Raw genomic sequence first — 21392 nt, forward strand, 5'->3', positions numbered from 1 at the left:
GACTGCTGAGGTGCACGGAGACAATGCGAGCACACACCGCCTGCAAGTCAACCAGCAATCACTATCCGAATTTCAATACAAAGTACAAAAACACAAATGTAACACCTAGATTAGAGTAGTGGAGGAGGTGTGCACAGAGATTGCAAGACAAGGCAGCATCCCGCAAGAGCATGAAGGGATGTGGTGGGGAAGGCGTATGAAGGGGGAGGGACTGCAGCAGGGGAGAGAGGGTGGGCTGCAGCAGCAGAAGGCGCCTTAAAAAAACAGAAGGAAAAGCAGCCTAGGGGAGAGAAAGACTAGGACAAAGTCAAGTGTGGGATCACAGTAGGACAGAGTAGAAGAGGCAGCAGAGACGGGCATGCCCTAAAAAAGCAGAGCGGTCAAAGACCCAGAAAGGGCTTGAAGTAGTTTGGGAGGAGGAGGAGTGACAAGGGGTCTACCATAAACCTGACTAGAAGGAGGCATGAGTATAGAGCAGGAGTAAAGGCAGGAGGCCAGGGCAGAGATGCTCTCAGAGGGGTGTGCTGATGGAGACACTAGATTCCAAATTAGGGTGTGATACGAGAAACTACAGTGTCAAATCCCACGCCCCCTACCCCAAAGGCATGCAAGGGTCAGAAAGCAAGGTAAACTCTTGGAGTAGAAATACAAAAACATGGGGAGGAAAGGGGCACACGGTGGGATGGAAAAATTTAGGGGCAGCTTAACCATGAGAAGGTAACTAAGGAAAGAAAAAGGAGTGGAGCGGGGAGGGATGCTGTTTCCGGAGGAAAAGTAGGAGCAGACCAGAGTTCCTGCCTACTTGGTCTGGAGGGCAGAAGGGGCAGTCCACGGGGACGGAGGGGAGTGGTGGAGAACGAAATTGCGATGCTGAAGATGAGAACTTGGGGAGGACACGGTACTGGCTGGATCAGAAAACGAAACGCCGTCAGTAAGGAGCAGATGAGGTTCCTTCTGAGCAAGACGAGGGGGAGTGAGGAGCAGAATGCAGCACGCCAAACGGGAAGGCAAAGGGGCGGAGAAGAGCCCAGAGTAATCGGGGCACAGGGTAGAGCACTGGGGGCGCAAGGGCATCAGCTGGAGACGACGGGGTGGGAGACGGGCGTCGCAGAAGCCCCGGGTCGGGTGGGGGGAGGGCAGCCCACAAGGAGGGGCCCGGCTGCGGAGGCCTGAGGGGCCGGGGTCGCGAGGCCGGCTCGGAGCTCGGGGGAGGTGCGGCCTGGGGGTGACAAGGGTAGCGGGGAGTGCAGGGGCAGGAGGAGGGGCGCGGGGAGGGTGGGGCGGCGGGCACCCCCGATACTCACACCTCCAGGATGCGGTCCCCCTTGCGCACCCCGGCCCGATCGGCCGCCCCCCCGGGCAGCACGGCGCTCACATGCTGCAGCGGCGCGTACAGCTCCCCGTTGATGCTCCGCAGTTGCCCGCCCTCGCTCACTTGGCCCCGCACGTTGAAGCCGTAGCCGGACTCGGACTTGACGATGCGCACGACCCGCGGGCCGCCGCCTCCCCCGCCGCCGTTCCCGGCGCAGTGGAGCCCAGACCCCCCGCCGCCGCCGCCACCTCCGTTCCTGTGAGGGGCTGAGGGGTGAATCCCTTCCCCGTCCTCGTCCGCCATCTTGCGAGCAGGCGAACCGTACCCCCGCCCCCTACGCCTCCAAGGCCTCGCGGCGCGTGCTCGCCCTGCCCGGCAGCCGCACGACCCCCGACGCGCGCGCCCGATCCGCCGGCCGCGGGACCGACTCGGCCAACGAGCTGCTGGTGGTGGGTGAAGAGGAGGCAGGGGGCGGGGGAAAAGCGGACAATTGGGCACCGTGGGGCCTCCTGGGAGATGTAGTTTATGGGCGGCGGGGGCGGGGAGCGGTCTGGGCCCGGGCCTGAGCCGAGGTTATAAGACGCAGTTCGGAGGCAAGGCCTGCCGGGAGTTGTAGTTTATCTTTTATGCTGGGTTAGGAGTTTGATCTGTTGGGTGAGGAGAGTATAACCCAGCACCGAGCGTGGTAAAATGATTCAGTTCTTGATGCAGACCAAGTTTCCCCCCCCCCCTTTCATTTCATAACCTCTAAAAAACAATAATGTTAGAATAACTTAACGTTTATGATTCAACAGAGTCTTAAATTATATCAAATCATTTTTTTGCACAGTAACTTATATGTTGACCAGGGCCCAACAACCTGTAAGGCAACCTGATCACGATTAGCTTCCGTATTTTACGTTATTAGGAAACAAAGAGTGCTAAGAGTCATCCAGCTACTAAGTATCCGGAACTAAGGCCCAGTTATTGTGCAACTTTCTTGTCCTGTATTGCAACTATAGTCATGTGCCACATAAGGACATTTTGGTCTACAATGGACTGCACACACTAGGGAGGCCCCCTAAGATGATAATGGAGCTGAAAAATGTCTATCACCTAGTGATACAGTAGCCACCATAAGGTCATAGCACAACACATTACTCACATGTTTGGGGTGATGCTGGTGTTAACAAACCTGCACTGCCAGTCATATGAAAGTATAGCACATATGATTATGTACAGTACATAATACTTGATAATGGTAAGAACTATGTTACTAGTTTATGAATTCACTATAGTTTTTATCACTATTTTAGGGTGTACTCCTGCTTGTTTTTAAGTTAACTGTAAAGCGGCCTCAGGCACGTCCTTCAGAATGTATTCTAAGTATTCCAAGTATTGTGGGTTTTTTTCCATGTATTCCAAGTATTGTGTTTTTGTTTTTGTTTTGTTTTGTTTTGTTTTTTGTTTTTAAGATGGAGTTTCACTCTTATCGCCCAGGCTGGAATGCAATGGCACGATCTCGGCTCACTGCAACCTCTGCCTCCCGGGTTCAAGTGATTCTCCTGCCTCAGCCTCCCAAGTAGCTGGGATTACAGGCGTGCGCCACCATGCCTGGCTAGTTTTTTTGTAGTTTTAGTAGACACAGGGTTTCACCATGTTGGCCAAGCTGGTCTCGACTCCTGACCTCAGGTGATCTGCCCACTTCAGCCTCCCAAAGTGCTGGGATTACAGGTGTGAGCCACCGTGCCTAGCCCCAATTATTGTTACCATCAGATGACAGCTTTGTGCATGTTATTACCCATGAAGACCTTCCAGTGAGACGAGATGGAGGTGGAAGACAGTGAAATTGATGATCCAGATCTGGTGTAGGCATAGGCTATGTTTGTGTCTTCATTTTTAACCCCCAAAAAAGTTTAAAACATAAAGCAAAAAATTGTCTAAATAGAAAAAAGCCTTTGGAATAAAGATATAAAGAAAGAAAATATTTTGTACATCTGTACAATGTGCTTGTGTTTTAAGCTAACTGTTATTACAAAAGAGTCCCCCCAAATTTTTAATGGCTGGGTGTGGTGGCTCATGCCTGTAATACCAGCACTTTGGCAGACCAAGGTGGGAGGATTCCTTGAGCCCAGGATTTCAAGACCAAACTGGGCAACAGAGTGAGACCCCATCTCAACAAACAATAAAAAATTAGCTGGCGGCTGGGTGCAGTGGCTCACACTTGTAACCCCAACACTTTGGGAGGCCAAGGTGGGTGGATCATGTGAGGTCAGGAGTTCAAGACCAGCCTGGCCAACATGGTGAAATCCTGTCTGTACTAAAACTACAAAAAATTAGCCGAGTGTGGTGGCAGGCACCTGCAATCCCAGCTACTTGGGAGGCTGAGGCAGGGGAATGGCTTGAACCCAGGAGGCAGAGGTTGCAGTGAGCCAAGATTTCACCGTTGCATTCCAGCCTGGGTGACAGAGCGAAACTCTATCTAAAAAAAAAAAAAAAAAAAAAAAAAAAAACTAGCTGGGCATGATGGCACATGCCTGTAGTCCCAGCTACTTGGGAGGTTTAGGTGAGAGGATCGCTTGAGCCCAGGAGGTCAAGGCTGCAGAGAGCTGAGATCACACCACTGCACTCCAGCCTGAGCATCAGAGTGAGATCCTGTCTCAAAAAAAAAAAAAAAAGAGATCTCACAAAATATGGGGTGAGGACTCAAAGTCATTATAATTAGAACATAAAAATGTGACCTTATTTTACAACCAAGCTAATGAAGAAGGATCTTGATTAGTTACACAATAAAGTTGGAATAAGAGTTTTATTCCAAAACGATAGTGGCATTTGGATTGAACATGAATCATTTGGTTTGAACTGAGCACTGGATGGGGAAAGCAAGGCATCAGAGAAAGGAAAAAGAAGGGAGCCTCTCCTAAAAGAGTTATTTTTTCATTGGTTTATTAGATGAAAATATACTGAATGCCTACTCTGTTCTAGACTCTGTAATGGTAGCTAGTGGTGCAGAGATAAATACAATAATATCTACAAACTCCCTGAAAGGCAATAGGACATGGTCAAACTTACAAATACACATATTCCTCAATCTGGAGGCGGTTCCACCTCTAGGAGTTCATTCTACCATCACACTTGCACATGTGTGAAGTGATGTTTTTATCAAGTTAAGTCACTGCAGTATTATTTGTATTCACAAAAGACTGAAAACACCCTAATGTTTATTCGTTAAATCATAACATATCCACAATGGAAAACTGAATTAGTGTAAACACAGAATAAGGAAGCTCTGTATGCACTTACATGGAATGATCATATCATCAATACTATATATGATTCAGTGAAAACAAAGTGCAGCACAATCTATACAACATGATACCATTTGTATATAAAATAGGAACCATGGGCCAGGTATGGTGGCTCACGCCTGTAATTCCAGCACTTTGGGAGGCCAAGGTGGGTGGATCAGGGTCAGGAGTTTGAGACCAGACTGGCCAACATGGCGAAACCCCATCTCTACTAAAAATACAAAAATTAGCCGGGCATGGTGGCACACACCTGTAGTCCCAGCTACTCGGGAGGCTGAGGCAGAAGAATCACTTGAACCCAGGAGGCAGAGCTTGCAGTGAGCCGAGATTGTGCCACTGCACTCCAGCCTGGGCGACAGAGAGAGACTCCATCTCAAAAACAAACAAAACAAAACAAATACAAAAATTAGCCGGGCATGGTGGCAGGGCCTGTAGTCATCAGGAGGCTGAGGCAGTAGAATCACTTGAACCCAGGTGGCAGAGGTTGCAGTGAGCCGAGATCGTGCCACTGCACTCCAGCCTGGCAACAGAACGAGACTCTGTCTAAAAAAATAATGATAATAAAATAAAATAAAATAAAATAAAAGGGAACCATATATATTTTTATATCTCTAGAAGTATTCACAAGAAATTGATAACATTGATTGCTGCTGGGGAGGGAGACGGGATAGCTAGGGTGTCCGAGGTGGGGACAAGGGTAGGAGAGAGACTTTTCACTTTATACCTTTACGTAACTTCCAAATTTTCAGTCAGATGAATATGTTGCCTATTCAGAAAATAAATTGAAAAATATTTAGAAAGGATTAGATTGGAAGAAAAGGTGATCAGAGCATCAAAATAACAAAAGAATAAGACACCATTACTGCTGGTGAGAATTCGCAATCTAGCAGGAGAGAAAACAAAAGAAAAAACCATTGCAATAAAGCGTGATGAGAGCTGTGATGAGAGTCCTGCACAAGCTGCTAGGAGTGCACATCGGAGGGACTTCCACGTATCCAGAGGGAGGAGTTAGGGAAGATGACTCACGAAATGGGAGAGCTGAGCTAAGTGATTACACATGAGAAGAGTTAGCAATTGCGGCAGAGAAGGATAGTGGTGGAAGGGCATTTCTGACAAAGGAAACAGCATATTCAAATACACAGAGATTTGAAAGAACACAGTACCATGTGAGACCACATAGTTCAGTAGGACTGGGGCAGAGGAGACAGGAAGTGGACAGGGGAGGTGGGCAAGAGTCAGATCCGGGAGGGCTAAAAATATCGAATATCAGCCGGGTGTGGTGGCTCACACCTGTAATTCTAGCACTTTGGGAGGCCAAGGCAGGTGGATCACGAGGTCAGGAGATCGAGACCATCCTGGCTAACATGGTGAAACCCCGTCTCTACTAAAAATACAAAAAATAAAAATAAATAAAAATAATTAGCCCGGCATGGTGGCAGGCACCTGTAGTCCCAGCTACTTGGGAGGCTGAGGCAGGAGAATGGCTTGAACCCAGGAGGCGGAGCTTGCAGTGTGCCAAGATTGCGCTACTGCAGTCCCGCCTGGGCGACAGAACAAGACTCCGTCTGGGAAAAAAAAAAAATCGAATATCATGCCCAGGAGTTTGAATTTCATTCCTTAGTAGTGAGGGGCCTCTGATTGCTTTTAACCAGAGCACAGGCATTCACAAATCTGTGCTTCAAAAAGTTCATGCTGCAGGATGTGTGGAGAATGAATTCAGATAGAAAGATCAGTTATGAAGCATTTGCAGTAATTCTGGTGGGAATTAATGAGGTGCCAACGAGGGCAGTAGTGGTGGGAATACAAGGAGGGGCATGCACAGGAGAGAAAGCACTTGGTGACCACTAGGATCTCGGGTGCGAAGGTAGGGGAGGAAGGAATGACATAAGATTTCTGACGTGGTGGTGTGATTCCCCAAGATGTGGCATAAAAAGGAAGAGGAAGAGGTTTGCAAGGACGATGAATTCAATTTGTTTAAATTTGTTTGATTCGAACAAGAAGATTAGTTTAATTTGGGGCCTGTGGGATAGCCAAGAGGAATTGTCCAACAACTGGTTGAACACATGAGTGTGGGCCTGGGGAAAGGAGTCTGGGCCAGAACTTAGATTTAGGAGCCATCAGCCCTGGGTGGTGGTAGATGAGGACCCCAAAACATATTGTGCAGTCAGATAAGAGGAGTGCCAAGTCCAGAACTCGGAGAATCTTCTCCCACAGTCACCCCATTTAGGAGACTCAAAGAGGGAGAGCATCCAGTGATAGAGGAGCCAGGGGGCTGGGGGACCCAGAGAGAGTGGGAGTCAATGATGCTGCTTTCAGAAATGAGATCTGGACCATTTACAGAGCAATTTGCATCCAAGAGCTTATTTCGTTCTCACAATAACAAAGTCAATCGAAGTGGTCATAAGAAGCTAGGCTCAGATAACCAGCAGTTCCTAGTCACACTGCTAGTTAATACTGGACCTGAACCTTGAACCCAAATTTTCTGACACCAAGCCAGGACATTCTCCTTTCCCTACCCAGCTTCCCTTTGGTTCAATAAGAAAAGGTTCCTCCTACCCCTTGTGATCTGCAAAGTCGTCAGGTTTCTGTTACCTTTTTGTGTAGGAATGACTTAGGTGAGAATCCCACCTCCATACTTTTGCTCATGGAGTTCTTTGGCCCTAGATGTTCTGCCTCTTTATTTCCCTTTGCTGAACTAAATTCTACTCTTCCTTTAAGACCTGGCTGAAGTCCTTCCAAAGAGCCTCCCCCAGGGAGTCCAGTTCACTCTGACATCCCTCTTTTCTAAATTCTTGAGGCAAATATACCTTCAGGTGACCCCCTCGGTGAGTCATGCTCTTGTGTAATCCCTTCCTCTTGAGTGTGGGTAGAACCTGTGTGCTTCTAGGCAATAGAATATGGCAAAGGTGAGGATGTGTCACTCCCATGATTATATGACATTATGTAACACTTCCTAGCAGACTAGAGCAGGAGACTCGTGCCTGCCTTGAGGAAGCAAGCTGCCATGTTGTGAAGTGCCTGTGGAGAGGGCCACATGGCAGGGAACTGCAGGGCCCTCTCTAGGTGCTCAGTGTGGCTCTGGGCTGACAGCAAGAAACTGGGTTCCCCGGTCATACACCCTCGAGAAATTCTCCCAGCAACCACCTGAACTTGGAAGAGGATCCTGGGCTCCACAAAGAAACACAGCCCAGCCAGCACCTTGATTGCAGTCTTGCGATGCTGTGAGCCGAGGACCCAGTTAAGCCCAGCCCAGACTCCGGACACCAATAGAAACTGTGAGATAGTATATACTTGCTGCTTTAAGCTGCTAACTTTGTGGTGCTGTGTTACACAGCAATGGGTAATTTAATTTAACTGTATTTAGGTCAGTACCACTCTAATTTTTTTTCTTTTTCTTTTTTTTAGAAACAGAGTCGCCGGGCATGGTGGCTCATGCCTGTAATCCCAGCACTTTGGGAGGCCGAGGCGGGCACATCACTTGAGGTCAGGCATTCAAGACCAGCCCGGCCAACATGGTGAAACCCTGTCTCTACCAAAAATACAAAAATTAGCCAGGCATGGTGGCATGGTAGCTGTAATCCTAACTACCACCTATAATCCTAGCTACCACCTATAATCCTAGCTACTCAGGAGGCTGAGGCAAGAGAACTGCTTGAACCTGGGAGGCAGAGGTTACAGTGAGCCAAGATCATGCCACTGCACTCCAGCCTGGGCAACAGAGTGAGACTCCGTACCCCCCCAAAAAAATGCATAAATAAACAGAGTCTTACTCTGTCACCCAGGCTGCAGTGCGCAGTTTAGACCATAACAATTTAATATCAGTTTAACTTTATTTTTCCAATCTGAACATAAGCTTCTTGAAACAAGGAACTGGTCATACATGACTTGTACCCTGACAATGTATGAGAATGAGAAGTACAGAGGAGCTGAACAAGTGTTTCTAGAATGTGAGTCCAGGAAAGGACAAAAAGTGGCTAATACGGCTATGTTGGGGATCAAATCAGCGGTAAGTAGAAAATGCCTAGCAGAATGCTTAGCACATCACTTTTTTATTTTTATCTTTTTTTTGAGACAGAGTCTCACTTTGGTCGCCCAGGCTGGAGAACAGTGGTGGGTGCAATCTCGACTCACTGCAACCTCCGCCTCCCGGGTTCAAGCCAATCTCCTGCCTCAGCCTCCCAAGCAGCTGGGATTACCAGGTGTGCACCACCACACGGGGCTAATTTTTGTATTTTTAGTAGAGAAGGTGTTTCACTGTGTTGGCCAGGGTGGTCTCAAACTCCTGACCTCAGGTGATCTGCCCATCTCCACCTCCCAAAGTACTGGGATTACAGGCATGAGCCATTACGCCCAGCTGCTTTTAATTCTAACAAATATCAAATCTAGCCCCATTTGCTCATTTATTCTGATAAGTATCTCCCTCCACCACCACCCTTCAGAAAAAGAAACATACCCAGCAAAGTACAGCAATTTCTCAAAGGTCACTCAGCAGATCAGTGGCCAGAACTCAACCCTAAGGAGAAAAATTAAATAGTTTGAAAGAGGCAATGAACTGGACACAGTGGCTCACACCTGTAATCCCAGCACTTTGTGGGGCTAAGACGGGGAGGATCACTGGAGTTCAAGACCAGTCTGGGCAACATAGCAAGACCACATCTTACCACAAAACTTTAAAAGTTAGCTGGGTGTGGTGGTGCATGCCTGTAGTCCCAGCTGCTCAAAAAGCTGAGTGAAGCGGGAGGATCACTTGAGCCCAGGAGGTCAAGGTTACAGGGAACTGATTGCACCACTGCATTTCAGACTGGGCTACAGAGGGAGACCTTGCCTCTGAAAAAAAACAGGCAACGAGGCATCCATTATCCATGGGTTCACGTCTTAAAGAGAACAAAAAGGGGGTCCTCGTTTTAGGCCCTTGCCCTAATTCTCTCTTCTCTCCTCTACACTACCTTTCTATACTTTTTCCGTGAACACCACATGAAAAATTACTTCTTTGGCAAACTGAGTAACTGACTCACAAAGAGTGAATAATACCTAGAGACTAGAGAGTTTATTAGTCAAGATTCCTTGCAAGTAATTAGTCAGGATTAGTTGCAAGTGACAAAAACTCAATTCAAACTAACTTAAGCAAAGAATATGTATTGCTTTACATAGCTAAGGAGGACACTGAGTATTCCAGTTAACTGCAGCTACGTAACAAACCACACAGCCAGGGGTGGTGGCTCATGCCTGTAATCCCAGCACTTTGGGAGGCTGTTTCTGGAGGATCTTTTGAGCCTAGAAGTTCAAGACCAGTCTGGGAAACACAGCAAGACCCTGTCTCTACAAAACAATTTTAAAATTAGCCAGGCATAGTGGCACATGCCTGTAGTCTTAGCTACACAGAAGGTTGGGATGGGAGGATCCCCTGAGCCCAGGAGTTGGAGGCTGCAGTGAGCTATGATCCCACCATTGCACTCCAGCCTGGGTGACACAACAAGACTCTGTCTTTATTTTATTTTATTTATTTATTTATTTATTGAGATGGAGTCTCGCTCTGTCACCCGGGCTGGAGTGCAGTGGCATGGTCTCGCCTCACTGCAACCTCCGCCTCTGGGGTTCAAGCTATTCTCCTGCCTCAGCCTCTCAAGTAGCTGGGATTACAGGCATGCACCATCATGCCCAATTAATTTTTGTATTTTTAGTAGAGACAGGGTTTCACCATGTTGGCCAGGCTGGGCTGGAACTCCTAATCTCAAGTGATCCTCCCACCTCAGCCTCCTAAAGTACTGGGATTACAGGCGTGAGCCACCATACCTGGCCAAGACACTGTCTTTAAATAAATAAATAAATAAGGCCGGGCACGGTGGCTTACGCCTGTAATCCCAGCACTTTGGGAGGCCAAGGCGGGCGGATCACAAGGTCAGGAGATCGAGACCACGGTGAAACCCCGTCTCTACTAAAAATACAAAAAATTAGCCGGGCGCGGTTGTGGGCGCCTGTAGTCCCAGCTACTCGGGAGGCTGAGGCAGGAGAATGGCGTGAACCCGGGAGGCGGAGCTTGCAGTGAGCCGAGATCGCGCCACTGCACTCCAGCCTGGGCGACAGAGCGAGACTCCGTCTCAAAAAAATAAATAAATAAATAAATAAATAAAGTTTCTAGAAGAACTATGATTATCCAAATCTGGATCCCATGCCCAGGTCATGTGCCTAAGAAGAAAGCTTGCTGTGTAGATGCTAAACAATAGCTAGTACAATCAGCACAGGTTTAACTTGAGGGAGAATTTATGTCAGCTTAGCGTGTAATTCTCATGCTGTTGGCTCTCTATCAGCATTCTATAGCTGTAGTGTTCCCTTTCCCTGGTCGTCTTCATATCATGCCCCTGTCTTCCACTTTGCCATAACATCACCTCTCTGAGGTTCACTGGGTTTCCCATTGGAAAGAAAAGTTCCAATGGCTTTGGCTGGGCACGGTGGCTCACGCCTGTAATCCCAGCACTTTGGGAGGCCGAGGCGGGCAGATCGCCTGAGGTCAGGAGTTCAAGACCAGTCTGACCAATATGAGAAACCCTGTCTCTACTAAAAATACAAAATTAGCCAGGCGTGGTAGCACATGCCTGTAATCCCAGCTACTAGGGAGGCTGAGGCAGGAAAATTGCTTGAACGCAGGAGGCGGAGGTTGCAGTGAGCCAAGATTGCACCATTGCACTCCAGCCTAGACAATGAGAGGTAAACTCCATCTCCAAGGAAAAAAAAAAGAAAAAAAAGGAAAAAAAAAAAGAAAGAAAAGAAAAGTTCCCTGGCTCTTACAGCCACACTGGCTGGCTTTTTTTTCTGTCATGCCCTCTCACTACATCGCACTGTCATGCTTCAAAGGCCACTCCCAAATATCATTATCATTTTTCACTATCCTTCCAGCAGCGACTACCTAGGAAATTGTCACTCTATTAACTGTGTTTCTCCCTCTTTTCCAGTGCTTCCCCCACCTTTTTTTCTTAAAATCACACTCAATTTTCCAAGGGTCCCTTTTCCTAGAGATTACCTCCCAGGACCAACACTACAGAAATAATACAATAGATCAGGAGATCTCATAACAAATAGACCAATGAGGTTTCTGCATTGTTAGCATTATCCAATGGGAAAATGTGTGAGACTTGGGTCCTCTGCTTTGGTTCCTGTTTAGCTTTCATCTTTAATACATCCTTAGAATGCTTTTGGCTGCAAGCACAGAAAATTCAAAAGTTTAAATAATAAAGAAATTTAGTGTTCCACATAAGTGTCAAGATTAAAAGTGGAGAGTCCCAGAGTTGGTTATTTTTTTTATCTTTTATTTTTTGAGACAGGGTTTCTCTCTGTAGCCCAGGCTGGAGTGGAGTGGTGTGATCTTGGCTCACTGCAGCCTCAACCTCCTAGGCTCAAGTGATCCTCTCACCTCAGCCTCCCCAGTAGCTGGAACCACAGGCACATACTAGCACACACAGTTAATTTTGTGTTTTTTTTAGAAATGGGGTTTTGCTATGTTGCTGAGGCTGGTCTTGAACTCCTGGACACAAGCAATCCACCTGCTTTGGCCTCCCAAAGTGCTGGGATTACAGGTGTGAGCCACTGCACCCCCCACCTAGAGTTGGTTAATTTAGTGACTCATTCACATAGAAGATCCAGATTCCTTTTCATCTCTCCCCTCTGCCATTTTTGGTGTATCATCTGGGCCATTTGGCTAACTCCTCTCATGGTGGCAAGATAGCTGCTGAACTCCAGGTATGACCAACACACATGGCCCCAACAGTGAGAAGCAGAAAATAGGAAATTTCATCCTGAGTCTATTGGAAAAGCAAGAAACCCTTTCCAGTAGCCTTGCATCAGCTTTCTTTCATGTCTCATGAGACAAAAGTATATCACATGATAAGCCACAGAACTAATCACTGGCAAAAAAAAAAAAAAAAAAAAAATGCCATGATTGACTTAAACTAATCAAAACTTACTCCTGGGTCCAACAGGAGACCCATCCCAGTGTGAGGAGCTTGCCAGTGAAAACCAGAACAAAACTGGGGGTCAGAGAAGGATGGGAGCAAGGGGGACGGGGGAGGATGGAGTTGAACAAGCAGCCAATTATATTCAATGCACTTCTCCAGTTTGGTCCCTCCAACTGTAAACTACAGATGGAGACATTTCAATAAATAAGATTTTGCAGGACATGCTTGTCAAAATTGTTTAATTAAAAAACAGTGAGACAGGCTGGGCGTGGCGGCTCACACTTGTAATCCCAGCACTTTGAGAGGCCAAGGCGGGTGGATCACCTGAGGTCAGGATTTCAAGACCGGCCCGGCCAACATGGTGAAACTCCATCTCTACAAAAATACAAAAATTAGGCAGGCATAATGGTGAGTGCATGTAATCCCAGCTACTTGGGAGGCTGAGGCGGGAGAATTGCTTGAACCTGGGAGACAGAGGTCGCAGTGAGCTGAGATCACACCACTGCACCCCAGGCTGGGTCACAGAGCAAGACTCCGTCTCAAAAAACAAATATAAAAACAATGAGACACGTGCTACAACATGGATGAACCTTGAAGACATTATACTAAATGAAATAAGCTAGTCACAAAAGGACAAATATTGTATGACTCCTTTTATACGAGGTTCATAGAGTAGCCAGAGTTATACAGACAGGAAGTAGAATGGCTGTTGCCAGGGGGAAGGAGGAGTGGGCAACCCCTTATTATTTAAGGGGTTCAGAGTTTCAGTTGGGGAGATGAAAAAGTTCTGGAGATAGATGGTGGTATTGGTTGCACAACAATGTGAATGTACTTAATGCCACAGAACTGTATGCTTAAAAATGGCTAAAATAGGCCAGGCACAGTGGTTCATGCCTGTAATCCCAGCACTTTGGGAGGCTGAGGCAGGTGGATCACAAGGTCAAGAGATCGAGACCATCCTGGCTAACACAGTAAAACCCCATCTCTACTAAAAATACAAAAAATTAGCTGGGCATGGTGGCGGGCACCTGTAGTCCCAGCTACTCGGGAGGCTGAGGCAGGAGAATGGCATGAACCCAAGAGGCAGAGCTTGTAGTGAGCCAATATCACGCCACTGCACTCCAGCCTGGGTGACGGAGCGAGACTCCATCTCAAAAAAAAAAAAAAAAAAAAAAACGCTAAAATAGTAAATTTTATGTTATGTATATTTTTCCACGATAAAAAAATGTTGAATACAATAGTGAGGCTATTTAAGATATAGAGCAAAGAAATTGTGCTAAACTTGAAAAAATTTTCACTAATAACCCTAATGTTGAGCTTTTGGGCTATTTTAATATGTGAGTGACAGCCATTTCCCAGCCTTAGCGATCATTTCTGTCCTAGTCATGTGCCATCCTCTTTCCTCAGACCCATGGTTGTTTTGACTGAAGTACAAGTCAAAAAATTCCACCCCCAAGGAACTCCCTGCAAGGGAGTCCCCAGCACAGAATGGAATCAACCACGACACTCACTTACCTTTCCCCTTGAAGGTGACCCTCGCTTTTCTTCTTTTGTTGTGTAGTCGTCCTTTTTCAGTACAGCTGGCTCTCCCCATATCCACGCCAAGAGCCTTTGGGACCAGGAGGCAGGGAGAGCCAGAGAGAAGCACAAGCACAGAGCACCAGCTGATACTGGCAGCTCTGGAAATGTCTATTTACTGACAACACACATGTACTCATATGGACTGATTCCTCCGATATTTGCAGATGAGGCTGAGCTGTGGGGAGCTGTACAGAGAAGTGGCAGCCATGTGTCCAACCTCAACACTCATTTATGGAGGGCCAGGTCATTCCACCTGAAGCTACCAAAGCCCCACACCATGTCCAATGCCCAGAGCAAGCAAGAGGCCTATTCAATCCAATTACATAGCCTTAAAATCAGAGGTCATCTATTCACATTTCAGCTACTCACTCCACACAGTCTTTTCTGAAAAAATCAGAGACTGTAAAGACCTTCAACATTGCAACACCCACCACCCCTTTAATTCATGTCCCAGAGCTTAATCACATTATCAGAAAATTTCTCCTTACATGTCATCTTCTGGGATTAAAATAGACTCTAAACAGCCTCCATCAAATTTTGAATGATGTGTGCCCTCCAGTGCACAAACATTAAACGTTAGCATTCAGTTCTCTGTGTTGAGCTCCTGATGCAAGTGCCCCAGGGCTGCCTCTGGGAGTGATTGTCTTTTGTTCAGTGATCCTGGTCAGTCACCTGGAAAAACACTCTGCTGGTTACAGGAAGGAGAACTCATTTCAGTTCTGCCAGCACTGACCGAGTACCTACTACCTGCCAGGCACTGGGTCAGGGCTGCAGACACGAAGATGAATAATCAAACCCTTCTCTTAGGAATTCTCCGGCCTGGGGGAGATGCAGACATGAAAACAAACAAGTACTGTACACTGTGATAAGTTTTGTGCCAGCTGCGGTGGGAGCCCTGATGAAGGATGATTAATTCTTTCTGAGGATTCTCTGGGGAGTCAGAGAAGACTTCACCAAACAGATGTCATTTGAGTGGGGTTTTGAAGGATGACTAGGAGCTTCTCAGAAAGATAAGGCAGGGAAAAGAATTTCAGGCTGAAGGAAGCACACATGGAAAGGCAGAGAGGTGAAGAAAGACATGGTGTGTCTCAGAAACAACTGCCAAGGTAGCATAGGTCCAGAAACGAGACTGAACGAGTAAAGCCACAGGCAGCTTAATCCTGACCATGACCCCTCCGCAGTGCAGGGAGAAGAAAGGCAAAAACAAATTGAAGTTCTAGCCCTATTGCTGGTGAGTAAACATTATTTTTCTAGATGAGGATGATATCCTTAAGTCTTTGTTCCACGAGTGTTCTAGATCTTCTGCAAGATTATAATCTACTAGTGAGAACTATCTTCTCAAGGGATTCGGGCCTTTTACATTTGGAAAGGTCATTGGACAGATCATCTGGAAACTTTTGGGAAGCTGTGTTGATTTGAAATGTCATTATTGCTGACTGGAGCTCTGAAGAATCGGCCATTTGACAGAGGACGGAACCAGGGCTCAGAGAGGTAAAGGGGCCACCCGACCTCATCATGGTAATGAGAGGTGACAATTTGCTAGCAGCCCTCACTCTCAGCACCTCCTCGGCCTCGGCGTCCACTCTGGCGGTGCTTGAGGAGCCCTTCAGCCTGCCACGGCACTGTGGGAGCCCTTCTCTGGGCTGGCTGAGGCTGAAGCTGCCTCCCGGTGGGGCAGGGCTTGGAACCTGCAGACGGCCATGTCTGAGCTCCTCCCTCTGAGGTGGGCTCCCGTGCAGTCTGAGCCTCCCTGAGGGGCGCCGCCCCCTGCTCCATGGCGCCCGGTCTTATCGACAGCCCAAGGACTGAGGAGTGCAGGTGCAGCTCGGGACTGGCGGGCAGCTCCGCCTGCGGCCCCCATGCAGTATCCACTGGGTGAAGCTAGCTGGACTCCAGAACCGAATGGGGACTTGGAGAACGTTTATATCTAGCTGGAGGATTGTATGTGCACCAATCAGCACTCTGTGTCTAGCTCCGGGTTTGTAAATACACCAATCAGTACTCTGTGTCTAGCTCAGGGTTTGTGAATACACCAATTGGTACTCTGTATCTAGCTAACCTAGTGGCGACTTGGAGGACCAGCGCTCTGTGTGTCTAGCTCAAAGGATTGTAAATGCACCAATCAGCACTCTGTGTCTAGCTCAGGGTTTGTAAATACACCAATCAGCACTCTGTGTCCAGCTCAAGGTTTGTAAATATACCAATTGGTTCTCTGTATCTAGCTAACTCTGTATCTAGCTAACTAGCACTCTGTGACTCTGTGTCTAGCTGAAGGATTATAAACACACCAATCAGCACTCTGTCAAAACGGACCAATCAGCTCTCTGTAAAATAGACAAATCAGCTCTCTCTAAAATGGACCAATCAGCAGGATGTGGGTGGGGCCAGACAAGGGAATAAAAGCAGGCTGTGGGCGCCAGCGGGCGGCAATGGGGTTGGGTCCGATTCCAGGGTGAGGCGGGCTTGGTCTTTAGCTCATTTTGATAACTCTTGGTGCAGCTCTCTCTTTGGGTCCATGTTGCATTTTAGAGCTGTAAAACTCATCATGAGGGTCTGCAGCTTCATTCTTGAAGTCAGTGAGACCAAGAAGCCACCAGTTTCAGACACAGTAGGATAAGCCAGGCCAGCACCCAGCACTCCTTGCCACCCTCACTGAGCTTCCTTTTTTTTTTTTTTTTTTTTTTTTTTTTTGAGATACAGTCAGCATCTGTCACCCAGGCTGGAGTGCAGTGGCGCCATCTTGGCTCACTACAAACTGTCCCACAGGTTCAAGCGATTCTCCTGCCTCAGCCTCCCGAGTGGCTGGGATTGATTACAGGCATGTGCCACCATGCCCGGCTAATTCTTGCATTTTTGGTAGAGATGAGGTTTCGCTATATTGGCCAGGTTGATCTCAAACTCCTGACCTCAAGTGATCTGCCTCAGCCTCCAAAAGTGCTGGGTTTATAGGTGTGAGCCACCATACCTGGTCTGTCCTTCCTTTTATCTCCTTAAGGAGCCCAGGTTGGTACTCTTTTATTCAGTGGATATGTAATAATTCTGGTTATTTCATCCTCTCCAGAAAAAAAAAAAAAATAGTGCGTGGTTTGGTGGACTTTCTGGAAACTTCCAGAACCAATTCTTCCTGAGTAAGGGCATATTAAACACGAGCAGGTCGGGTGCAGTGGCTCACTCCTGTAGTCCCAGCTCTTTGGGAGGCTGAGGCAGGTGGATCACAAGGTCAGGAGTTCGAGACCTGTCTGGCCAACATGGTGAAACCCCGTTTCTACTAAAAATACAAAAATTAGCCAGGCAAGGTGGCAAGTGCCTGTAATCCCAGCTACCCAGGAGGCTGAGGCAGGAGAATCACGTGAACCCAGGAGGCGGAGGCTGCAGTGAGCCGAGATCGCGTCACTGCACTCCAGTCTAGGCAACAGAGCGAGATTCCGTCTCGAAGATAAACAAACATGAGCAAAATGAACTGAAACTTCTCAAGGAACTCTAGGTAAAACTGGTCTAACACATGAGCCTTATAAATTAGTTTTTTTTCCCATCACCTTTTAGTCTACCAAAAATTTTACCAGTCTTAAAATCCTCCCAGTTCTTTTCAGTTTTTTTGTTTTGTTGTTTTGTCTGTTTATTTTGAGACAGGGTTTAACTTTGTCACTCAGGCTGGAGTGCTGTGGCATGATCTCAGCTCACTGTAGCCTCAACCTCCTGGGCTCAAACGATCCTCCCACCTTAGTCCCCCAAGTAGCTGGGACTACAGGCACGCACCACCATGCCTAGCTAATTTTTTTGTATTTTTAGCAGAGACAGGGTTTTGCCATGTTGCCCAGGCTGGTCTCAAACTCCTGACCTCAAGTGATCCACCCACCTCAGCCTCCCAAAGTTGCTGGGATTACAGGTGTGAGCCACCACACCCGGCCTAAAATGTTCCTAGTCCTTCTCAAAACTCTGCCTCTGATGATGTGAGGTGTAAAGCAGACTAACCTAGGACAGGGACAGATTTTCAATTTTTCATAAAATATCCAGTGTCTTTTTAGACTTCTTTTTTTATCCTTCTGGTGCCAAGCCTAATTTACAAAATTGCTCCCTCATCTCATCCTAATTTGGCTGGCCTCTGTTTGCTAAAGAACTGAATTTGGAATTTACAACATGATAACTACAGAGACCCAGGTAGGTCTGAGGAGACAGCCTGCTTGTCTTCCTGTGAGGCCCGGAGGCGGACACCTGCCCAGGTGCTCAGAGCCTTGCTGCCCTCTAGTGGTTGCATCCTGGGCGTGCAGGAGTACCTCGACTTCGCAAATGAAAAAAATCCTCGTTTTCAGGTTCACCGGCTAAACGAGCTCTGAAAGTATTGTCTTCCCCTCCGAAGACCCATGGAATTCTAGAGCTAAAAGGGAACTTAGTCCATCCCCTACTTTTCTCGTTTTGTTTTGTTTTTGTTTTGTTGTGTTGTGTTTTGAAGAAGCCTGAGGATCAGAGAGATTGGGTCCTTCAGCTAAGAACCTGAAACAGTTAGAGAAGTAGACAGGAATAGAATCTCCCCGCTTCCCCACATCCTTATTAAAAGACAGGGAAGGGAGAAGAAGTCACCAGTTGAAATTTAGAAAGGCACAAGATGCAAAAGAGTTGTGTACTCTAGTGAGCCAAATGAGCCCAGGGGATCGTGGAGGATCTGGCTAAAGGCGGAGTTCTCCCCATCAACCACTCCCCTCACCCGCGGCCTCCCCAGAAAGCTTCTGCTTCCCCAGGAAGCTACTTTGTAAGTGCATGCAAGCCTCGGATAGGGACCATCTCTCTGCTGTTTTTTCAACTTTCCTTAGGTCAAGGACACTGCACTTCAACGTAGATCTAGATTTTTGTCCAAATTTCAACCTAAAGTAATTTACTCCCCCACCCCCACCATTGGGCCTCGGTTTCCTCATCTGTCAAATGAGGGAATTGGATCAGATGCTTTCTAAGGTTTCTTTTAGCAGTGATAGTTTATGATTGTCTGCCTCTTGGCATACAAGTGTTGATGAAAAGAGTCAAACTATAAAATATTTGAAGAGATTTATTCTGAGTCAAATACGAGGGACCAGTGGCCTGTGACATAGCACCCAGGAGATCCTGAGAACATGTGCCCAAGGTGATTAGGCCACAACTTGGTTTTACACATTTTAGGGAGACATAAGGCATCACTCAGTACATGTAAGGATGTACATTGGTTTAGTATAGAAAGGTGGGACAACTGGAAGGGGGTTGGGGGAGCTTCCAGGGCACAGGTAGATTCGAAGATTTCCTGATTGGCAATTGGTTGAAAGAGTTAAGTTATTGCCTAAAAACTTGGAATCAGCTGGGTGCAGTGGCTCACGCCTGTAATCCCAGCACTTTAGGAAGCCGAGGCGAGTGGATCACCTGAGGTAAGGAGTTCGAAACCATCCTGGCTAACATGGTGAAACCCTGTCTCTACTAAAAATGCAAAAATTAGCCAGGCATGGTGGTGGGCCCCTGTAATCCCACCGGGAGGCTGAGGTGGGAGAATTGTTCGAACCCGGAAGGCAGAGGCTACAAAAAGCTGAGATCGTGCCACTGTACTCCAGCCTGGGTGACAGAGCAAGACCTTGTCTCAAAAAAATAAAATAATAAAAAAGTATTCCTTTCTATTGGAATCAATAGATACTTGTCTATTAGAAGGTTGGAATCAGCACCCAACTGATTCCAAGTCTTGAGAAAATAACTTAACTCTTTCAACCAATTGCCAATCAGAAAATCTTTGAATTTACCTGTGCCCTGGAAGCTCCCCCCAAACCCCTCCCAGTTGTCCCACCTTTCCATACTAAACCAATGTACATCCTTACATGTACTGATTGATGCCTTATGTCTCCCTAAAATGTGTAAAACCAAGTTGTGGCCCAATCACCTTGGGCACATGTTCTCAGGATCTCCTGAGTGCTATGTCAGGAATCAATAAAATTGGAATCAATAGAAAGGAATATCTGAGTCAAGATAAGGGATTGTGGAGACCAACCTTCTATCATACAGATGAAGCCTCCAGGTAGCAGGCTTCAGAGACAATAGATTGTAAATTTTTCTTATGAGACTTAAAGAGTCTGTTCCATCAGTAATTCCAAAAGGGATGAGGGTATGATGAGGTATGTCCAGCTCCTGTTTCTAACCTGAACTAGTTTTTTGGGTTAACTTTGGAATGCCCTTGGCTGAGAAGAGGGGTCCATTCAGATAGTTGCAGGGGGCTTAGAATTTTATTTTTGGTTTACACAAGCGTCTGGTGGCACTACTAGACTGGTGGCAACTTGAGGGCAGAGTCTGTGTATCTTTTCCTCTTCACATCCTCAAAGCCATGCCCTATATCTTCTCTGACATTGAATGCTAAAAAAATTTATTTATTTATTTTTTATTTATTATTTGTTTTTAAGACGGAGTTTCACTCTTGTTGCCCAGGCTGGAGTGCAATGGCACGATCTCAGCTCACTGCAACCTCTACCTTCCAGGTTCAAGTGATTCTCCTGCCTCAGCCTCCTGGGTAACTGGGATTACAGGCACGTGCCACCACACCCTGCTAATTTTTGCATTTTTAGTAGAGATGGGGTTTCACCATGTTGGCCAGGCTGGTTTTGAACTACTGACCTCAGGTAAAATGCCCGCCTGGGCCTCCCAAAGTGTTGGGATTACAGGTGTGAGCCACTGCACCTGGCCAAAAAATACTTATTAACAATTACTAACATATTTAGCATGTGCTGTGTGCCAAACGTGCCACATAGGATCCCCTCATATGGCTTTGTGCTGGCCGCTGCCACACCCATGAGATTGTCAGGCATAGCACTAAGCACAAGGGCTCTGGAATCAAATCACCTATGACCTAGAACTGGTTTGACACTTTCTACCTGTGCATCCTTGGACAAGTGACTTACTGTGTCTCAATTCCCTCATCTGTAAAATGGGGATTAAATGACAGTGCATATAAGTACTTGGTAAATGTTCTAATTAGACAGGCATTATTATTTTGGTTTTATAGATTAGGAAATTAAGGCTTAGAGAGCTTAAATAACTTTTCCAAACTAGCATGGCCAGTAAGTAACATATCTAAGATTATGAGAAAGATCCAAAGCCCATGCTAACTCCTTAAACTCTATGCTACACTATTGCCCTATTGTTGAATGATTGAATACAAGAACAAGTGAATGAATGGATGAGATTATTTATTGCTGATGGCAACGATAATATAGCTGGCATTTGACTCTTCCATAAGAAGGATATTGGAACCAGAATCTGTCTCTT

The 21392-nt window shown here is 46.8% G+C and overlaps 1 protein-coding gene and 1 long non-coding RNA gene across 9 annotated transcripts in view; one reads left to right on the forward strand and one right to left on the reverse strand.

The window, feature by feature from the left end:
* SNX27 (sorting nexin 27) overlaps positions 1 to 1778 on the reverse strand; it is an 87428-nt gene extending 85650 nt beyond the window's left edge. For 4 of the 8 annotated variants that reach the window (XR_013398168.1, XR_013398171.1, XM_015152169.3 and 1 more), the window contains exon 1: positions 1305 to 1778. Coding sequence is in view for 6 of the 8 variants with exons in the window: in XM_015152169.3 (XP_015007655.1) it covers positions 1305 to 1615 (311 nt within the window). In the remaining 2 variants the exon portion in view is untranslated. The remainder of the gene's footprint in view (positions 1 to 1304) is intronic. The other 4 variants (XM_077946824.1, XM_077946830.1, XM_077946812.1 and 1 more) reach the window with 2 other exon arrangements.
* On the forward strand, positions 919 to 4114 carry LOC144331224 (uncharacterized). The gene is made up of 3 exons (XR_013398199.1): positions 919 to 1048; positions 1418 to 2716; positions 3749 to 4114. It is a non-coding gene; the product is annotated as an uncharacterized LOC144331224 (long non-coding RNA).
* Positions 4115 to 21392: the final 17278 nt, after the last annotated feature.

Source organism: Macaca mulatta, chromosome 1, assembly GCF_049350105.2.
Source record: "Macaca mulatta isolate MMU2019108-1 chromosome 1, T2T-MMU8v2.0, whole genome shotgun sequence".
Lineage (NCBI taxonomy): Eukaryota > Metazoa > Chordata > Mammalia > Primates > Cercopithecidae > Macaca > Macaca mulatta.